Raw genomic sequence first — 8,607 nt, forward strand, 5'->3', positions numbered from 1 at the left:
AATGAAGGTTTGATGATTTTTAAGCCTCGAGACAATTGAGACATTTAAAAAAATATATAAATATTAAACTTTTATTTAACTAGGCAAGTCAGATAAGAAGAAATTCTTATTTACAATGACGGGCTACACCGGCCAAACCCGGACGACGCTACGCCAATTGTGCATTGCCCTATGGGACTGCCAGACACAGCCTGGATTCGGACCAGGGTGTTTGTAGTGATGCCTATAGCACTGAGATGCAGTGCCTTAGACTGCTGCGCCACTCAGGAGACATGGATTGTGTATGTGTGCCAAGACAAAATATTTAAGTGCCTTTGAACGGGGTATGGTATTAGGTGCCAGGTGCACTGGTTTGTGTCAAGAACTGCAACGCTGCTGGGTTTTTCATGCTCAACAGTATCCCGTGTGTATCAAGAATGGTCCATGCCCCAACAAATTGAGGCTGTTCAGAGGGAAAAAGGGGGTGCAACTCAATATTAGGAAGGTGTCCTTAATGTTTGTACACTCAGGTGCTGGGTTAGTAAAGTTGACATAATAACAGGTGCTGGGTTAGTAGAGTTGACCTAATAACAGGTGCTGGGTTAGTAAAGTTGACCTAATAACAGGTGCTGGGTTAGTAAAGTTGACCTAATAACAGGTGCTGGGTTAGTAAAGTTGACCTAATAACAGGTGCTGGGTTAGTAGAGTTGACCTAATAACAGGTGCTGGGTTAGTAAAGTTGACATAATAACAGGTGCTGGGTTAGTAAAGTTGACCTAATAACAGGTGCTGGGTTAGTAAAGTTGACATAATAACAGGTGCTGGGTTAGTAAAGTTGACCTAATAACAGGTGCTGGGTTAGTAAAGTTGACATAATAACAGGTGCTGGGTTAGTAAAGTTGACATAATAACAGGTGCTGGGTTAGTAAAGTTGACCTAATAACAGGTGCTGGGTTAGTAAAGTTGACATAATAACAGGTGCTGGGTTAGTAAAGTTGACATAATAACAGGTGCTGGGTTAGTAAAGTTGACATAATAACAGGTGCTGGGTTAGTAAAGTTGACATAATAACAGGTGCTGGGTTAGTAAAGTTGACATAATAACAGGTGCTGGGTTAGTAAAGTTGACATAATAACAGGTGCTGGGTTAGTAAAGTTGACATAATAACAGGTGCTGGGTTAGTAAAGTTGACATAATAACAGGTGCTGGGTTAGTAAAGTTGACATAATAACAGGTGCTGGGTTAGTAAAGTTGACATAATAACAGGTGCTGGGTTAGTAAAGTTGACATAATAACAGGTGCTGGGTTAGTAAAGTTGACATAATAACAGGTGCTGGGTTAGTAAAGTTGACATAATAACAGGTGCTGGGTTAGTAAAGTTGACATAATAACAGGTGCTGGGTTAGTAGAGTTGACATAATAAAGAACAGACTGTATATGCTCTCAATCACCATCAATATTTCTAATACTGAAGCACACGTACACACACACACACACAAATATGTGTACAGACGCACGCAGTCACACACCAACACTGTCTCTCTGATGACACACACATAGACTTCTTACCTTGGGCATCACCTCCTGAGGTCAGCACGGCGACAGACCGACCGACACCCATCTTGGTTGGATCCATGCTTGTATGTGACATGGTGTCTACAGGGCTCAACTCCAACCAGGTGGTGGCACTAAGGAAGGAAAGGAGACAGCTATGGCTGATACTCTTCTATGGCTGATACCCTGCTAAGGCTGATACCTTGCTTCTCAGAGAGAGAATGGTAACGGCACCAGCTTTATAAGACACTACCCCCTGGCCCTCCCCCCGCATAACGCATAACACATGCGCACACACACACACACACACACACACACACACACACACACACACACACACACACACACACACACACACACACACACACACACACACACACACACACACACACACACACACACACACACACACACACACACACACACACACACACACTCACACACACACACACGGCTCGGGGCTAAATATACAGTACCAGTCAAAAGTTTGGACACACCTACTCATTCCAGGGTTTTTCTTTATTTTTTACTATGTTCTACTTTGTAGAATAATAGTGACGACATCAAAACTATGAAATAACACACATGGAATCATGTAGTAACCAAAAAAGTGTTAAACAAATCAAAATATATTTTAAATTTGAGATTCTTCAAAGTAGCCACCCTTTGACTTGATGACAGCTTTGCACACTCTTGGCATTCTCTCAACCAGATTCATGAGGTAGTCACCTGGAATGCATTTCAATTAACAGGTGTGCCTTGTTAAAAGTTGATTTGAGGAATTTCTTTCCTTCTTAATGCATTTGAGCATTTGAAACCACTACTAACGGACACCAATAAGAAGACTTGCTTGAGCCAAGAAAGAGGAGCATTTAATATTTGACCAGTGGAAATCTGTCCTTTGGTCTGATGAGTCCAAATTTGAGATTTTTGTTTCCAACCGCTGTGTCTTTGTGAGACGCAGATTAGGTGAACGGATGATCTCCGCATGTGTGGTTCCCACCGTGAAGCATGGACGAGGAGGTGTGATGGTGTGGTGGTGCTTTGCTGGTGACACTGTCAGTGATTTTTTAGAATTCAAGGCACACTTAACCAGCATGGCTACCACAGCATTCTGCAACAATACGCCAACCCATCTGGTTTGCACTTTGTGGGACTATCATTTGTTTTTCAACAGGACAATGACCCAACACACCTCCAGGACGTGTAAGGGCTATTTTACCAAGTAGGAGAGTGACGGAGTGCTGCATCAGATGACCTGGCCTCCACAATCACTCGACCTCAACCTAATTGAGATGGTTAGGGATGAGTTGGACCGCAGAGTGAAGGAAAATCAGCCAACAAGTGCTCAGCATATGTGGGAACTCCTTCAAGACTGTTGGAAAAGCATTCCTCATGAAGCTGGTTGAGAGAATGACAAGAGCTGTCATCAAGGCAAAAAGTGGCTACTTTGAAGAATCTCAAATCTATATTTGGATTTGTTTAACATTTGATTTGTTCATAGTTTTGATGTATTCACTATTATACTACAATGTAGAAAAAAGTAAAAAATAAAGAAAAACCCTTGAATGAGTAGGTGTTCTAAAACTTTTGACTGGTAGTGTACATCACAGTGACTGTCCCCTCATTAAGTTTACACAGTAACAGATCATATGACACAAACAATGTCTAGTTGGACGTGGGAGGATGGCTGGAACGAAGTCAATGGAATGGCATCAAACACATGGAAACCATATGCTTGATGTATTTGATACCATTCCACTGATTCCGCTCCAGACATTACCACGAGCCCGTCCTCCCCAATTAAGGTGCCACTGACCACCTGGGGACACAAACAATGTATACAGTAGCTGGATGTGGGAGGGATTAGCACATCAATTACAAGATTAGAGCACACATGTTAAAGGCATGCAAGTCTGCCCATCTTAATGACTAGTCTAGACCAATAATAAAGGATGGTTTTATCAGCACACATTTTGATTATTCATGATTATTTATTAATACGCTCTAAAAAATTAGGGGTCAACATGGGTTCTTCTAAGATCCTCAAAGTTCTTTGAAGAACCGTAGGGTTCTTGGCACTGAAAATTCCCCCCAAAAGGTTCTTCCAAGAACCCCATAGGAGGTTGGGTTCATTGAGGAACCTCCTTAGTTGGTGGGGGTTCTTGCAGGAACCTAACTGCCCAACTGAAAGGTTTGGATTTGAAAGGACAGCAGGTGCAGGCACTTAACTGATTTTTTTTTAAAGATCTCCTCAATTTAAGTTAAATTGTATGACCCCTTTGTATGACCTAAATGTATATATTGTTTTATGAAGATACCATCTATCTTTTCATATTTGTGCAAATCTTTCTAAAAACAGAAAATGGACACAATTCAATGTAAATCAATCAACAAAGAGGTAAGAATATGTATGCTATAAGAATATGTTGAAAGCTACCTGTATTGGGTGCAGATGACTGAACTTCTCACTTTTGTGTCTGTAGGTACACCGACAAGGAGGCATACAAAGGTATGTCAATTTGTATTGGCATGTTATGCAGATCACATTTAACATCCTCCTCCTCTTCAATGAATATCCCATAGGCCTCTACATTATGGACAAGGTATGTGTATGTAAACCACACACGGGAAACTGTTGAGCGTGAAAAAAACAGCAGCGTTGCAGATCTTGGCACAAATTGTTGCACCTGGCACATTCTACCATACCATCTTCTAAGGCACTTAAATATTTTTCTTGTCCATTCACCCTCTGAACTGCACCCATACACAATCATTGTCTCAAATGTCTCCAGGCTTTAAAATTCTTCTCTAACCTGTCTCCTCCGCTTCATCTACACTGATTGAAGTGGATTTAACAAGTTAAATCCAGAAGGGACCATAGCTTCACCTGGACTCACCTGGTCAGTCTGTCATGCAAAGAGCAGGTGTTCTTAGTGTTTTGTATACTCAGTGTACATCACTGCATTCTACCCACAACATCAGGATATACACTACATGGCCAAAAGTATGTGGACACCTGCTTGTCGAACATCTCATTCCAAAATCATGGGCATTACTATGCAGTTGACCCCCCCCTTTGCTGCTATAACAGCCTCCATTTTTCTGGGAAGGCTTTCCACTAAATGTTGGAACATTGCTGCGGGGACATGCTTCCATTCAGCCACAAGAGCATTAGTGAGGTTGGGCGATTAGGCATGGCTTGCAGTCGGTGTTCCAATTCATCTCAAAGGTGTTTGATGGAATTGAGGTCAGGGCTCTGTGCAGGCCAGTCAAGTTCTTCCTCACCGATGTTGACAAATCATTTCTGTATGGACCCCGCTTTGTGCACAGGGGCATTGTCATGCTGAAACAGAAAAGGGCCTCCCCAAACTGTTGCCGCAAAGTTGGAAGCACAGAATCATCCAGAATGTCATTGTATGCTGTTGCGTTGAGATTTCCCTTCACTGGAACTAAGAGGCCTAGTATTCAGACCCTTTACTATGAGACTCAAAATTTAGCTCAGGTGCATCCTGTTTCCATTGATCATCCTTGAGTCATTTCTGCAACTTCATTGGAGTCCACCTGTGGTAAATTCAATTGATTGGACATAATTTGGAAAGGCACACACCTGTCTATATAAGGTTGACAGTGCATGTCAGAGCAAAAACCAAGCCATGAGGTCGAAGTAGAGCTGTCCGTAGAGCTCCGAGACAGGATTGTGTGGAGGCACAGATCTAGGGAGGTGTACCAAAACATTTCTGTAGCATTGAAGGTCCCCAAGAACACAGTGGCCTCCATCATTCTTAAATGGAAGACGTTTGGAACCACCAAGACTCTTCCTGAGAAATCGGGGGAGAAGGGCATTGGTCAGGGAGGTGACTAAGAACCCAATGGTCACTCTGACAGAGCTCCAGAGTTCCTCGGTGGAGATGGGAGAACCTTCTAGAAGGACAACCATCTCTGCAGCACTCCAGCAATCAGGCCTTTATGGTAGAGCGCCAGACGGAAGCCACTCTTCAGTAAAAGGCACATGACAGCCCGCTTGGAGTTTGTCAAAGGGTACCTAAAGACCCCCAGACCATGAGAAACAAGATTCACTGGTCTAATGAAACCAAGATTGAACTCTGTAGCCTGAATTTTTTATTTTATTTTTTTAAATTTTATTTCACCTTTATTTAACCAGGTAGGCTAGTTGAGAACAAGTTCTCATTTGCAACTGCGACCTGGCCAAGATAAAGCATAGCAGTGTGAACAGACAACACAGAGTTACACATGGAGTAAACAATAAACAAGTCAATAACATGGTAGAAAAAAAGAGAATCTATATACAATGTGTGCAAAAGGCATGAGGTAGGCAATAAATCGAATAATTACAATTTAGCAGATTAACACTGGAGTGATAAATCATCAGATGATCATGTGCAAGAAGAGATATTGGTACTGGTGTGCAAAAGAGCAGAAAAGTAAATAAATAAAAGCAGTATGGGGGGTGAGGTAGGTAAATTGGGTGGGTAGTTTACAGATGGACTATGTACAGCTGCAGCGATCGGTTAGCTGCTCAGATAGCAGATTTTTAAAGTTGTTGAGGGAGATAAAAGTCTCCAACTTCAGAGATTTTTGCAATTCGTTCCAGTCGCAGGCAGCAGAGAACTGGAAGGAAAGGCGTCCAAATGAGGTTTTAGCTTTAGGGATGATCAGTGAGATACACCTGCTGGAGCGCGTGCTGCGGGTGGGTGTAGCCATCGTGACCAGTGAACTGAGATAAGGCGGCACTTTACCTAGCATAGCCTTGTAGATGACCTGGAGCCAGTGGGTCTGACGACGAACATGTAGCGAGGGCCAGCCGACTAGGGCATACAGGTCGCAGTGGTGGGTCGTATAAGGTGCTTTAGTAACAAAACGAATGGCACTGTGATAAACTGCATCCAGTTTGCTGAGTAGAGTGTTGGAAGCTATTTTGTAGATGACATCGCCGAAGTCGAGGATCGGCAGGATAGTCAGTTTTACTAGGGTAAGTTTGGCGGCGTGAGTGAAGGAGGCTTTGTTGCGGAATAGAAAGCCGATTCTTGATTTGATTTTGGATTGGAGATGTTTGATATGAGTCTGGAAGGAGAGTTTGCAGTCTAGCCAGACACCTAGGTACTTATAGATGTCCACATATTCTAGGTCGGAACCGTCCAGGGTGGTGATGCTAGTCGGGCGTGCGGGTGCAGGCAGCGAACGGTTGAAAAGCATGCATTTGGTTTTACTAGCGTTTAAGAGCAGTTGGAGGCCACGGAAGGAGTGTTGTATGGCATTGAAGCTCGTTTGGAGGTTAGATAGCACAGTGTCCAAGGAAGGGCCGGAAGTATATAGAATGGTGTCGTCTGCGTAGAGGTGGATCAGGGAATCGCCCGCAGCAAGAGCAACATCATTGATGTATACAGAGAAAAGAGTCGGCCCGAGAATTGAACCCTGTGGTACCCCCATAGAGACTGCCAGAGGACCGGACAACATGCCCTCCGATTTGACACACTGAACTCTGTCTGCAAAGTAGTTGGTGAACCAGGCAAGGCAGTCATTAGAAAAACCGAGGCTACTGAGTCTGCCGATAAGAATATGGTGATTGACAGAGTCGAAAGCCTTGGCCAGGTCGATGAAGACGGCTGCACAGTAATGTCTTTTATCGATGGCGGTTATGATGTCGTTTAGTACCTTGAGCGTGGCTGAGGTGCATCCGTGACCGGCTCGGAAACCGGATTGCACAGCGGAGAAGGTACGGTGGGATTCGAGATGGTCAGTGATCTGTTTGTTGACTTGGCTTTCGAAGACCTTAGATAGGCAGGGCAGGATGGATATAGGTCTGTAACAGTTTGGGTCCAGGCTGTCTCCCCCTTTGAAGAGGGGGATGACCGCGGCAGCTTTCCAATCCTTGGGGATCTCAGATGATACGAAGGAGAGGTTGAACAGGCTGGTAATAGGGGGTGCGACAATGGCGGCGGACAGTTTCAGAAATAGGGGGTCCAGATTGTCAAGCCCAGCTGATTTGTATGGGTCCAGGTTTTCCAGCTCTTTCAGAACATCTGCTATCTGGATTTGGGTAAAGGAGAAGCTGGGGAGGCTTGGGCGAGTAGCAGCGGGGGGGGCGGGACTGTTGGCCAAGGTTGGAGTCGCCAGGAAGAAGGCATGGCCAGCCATTGAGAAATGCTTGTTGAAGTCTTCGATTATCACGGATTTATCGGTGGTGACCGTGTTACCTAGCCTCAGTGCAGTGGGCAGCTGGGAGGAGGTGCTCTTGTTCTCCATGGACTTTACAGTATCCCAGAACTTTTTGGAGTTAGAGCTACAGGATGCGAATTTCTGCTTGAAAAAGCTGGCCTTTGCTTTCCTGACTGACTGCGTGTATTGGTTCCTGACTTCCCTGAACAGTTGCATATCGCGGGGGCTCTTCGATGCTATTGCAGTTCGCCACAGGATGTTTTTGTGCTGGTCGAGGGCAGTCAGGTCTGGAGTGAACCAAGGGCTATATCTGTTCTTGGTTCTGCATTTTTTGAACGGAGCATGCTTGTCTAATATGGTGAGGAAGTAACTTTTAAAGAATGACCAGGCATCCTCAACTGACGGGATGAGGTCAATATCCTTCCAGGGTACCCGGGCCAGGTCGATTAGAAAGGCCTGCTCGCAGAAGTGTTTTAGGGAGCGTTTGACAGTGATGAGGGGTGGTCGTTTGACCGCAGACCCGTGGCGGATACAGGCAATGAGGCAGTGATCGCTGAGATCTTGATTGAAGACAGCAGAGGTGTATTTGGAGGGCAGGTTGGTCAGGATAATGTCTATTAGGGTGCCCATGTTTACGGATTTAGGGTTGTACCTGGTGGGTTCCTTGATGATTTGTGTGAGATTGAGGGCATCAAGCTTGGATTGTAGGACTGCCGGGGTGTTAAGCATATCCCAGTTTAGGTCACCTAACAGAACAAACTCTGAAGCTAGATGGGGAGCGATCAATTCACAGATGGTGTCCAGGGCACAGCTGGGAGCTGAGGGGGGTCGGTAGCAGGCGGCAACAGTGAGAGACTTATTTCTGGAGAGATTAATTTTTAAAATTAGAAGTTC

At 44.5% G+C, this 8,607-nt stretch overlaps 1 protein-coding gene across 2 annotated transcripts in view; it reads right to left on the bottom strand.

The window, feature by feature from the left end:
- Positions 1–1,759, bottom strand: part of LOC139557768 (ATP-dependent 6-phosphofructokinase, muscle type-like) — a 36,344-nt gene extending 34,585 nt beyond the window's left edge. The window contains exon 1 of one of the 2 annotated variants that reach the window (XM_071372939.1): positions 1,549–1,758. In XM_071372939.1, the coding sequence (XP_071229040.1) occupies positions 1,549–1,630 (82 nt within the window). In that variant the 5' untranslated portion in view covers positions 1,631–1,758. Of the gene's footprint in view, positions 1–1,548 lie in introns of both variants that reach the window. The other variant, XM_071372940.1, reaches the window with a different exon arrangement.
- Positions 1,760–8,607: the final 6,848 nt, after the last annotated feature.

This window comes from Salvelinus alpinus, chromosome 28 (assembly GCF_045679555.1).
Source record: "Salvelinus alpinus chromosome 28, SLU_Salpinus.1, whole genome shotgun sequence".
Taxonomy (NCBI): Eukaryota; Metazoa; Chordata; class Actinopteri; order Salmoniformes; family Salmonidae; genus Salvelinus; species Salvelinus alpinus.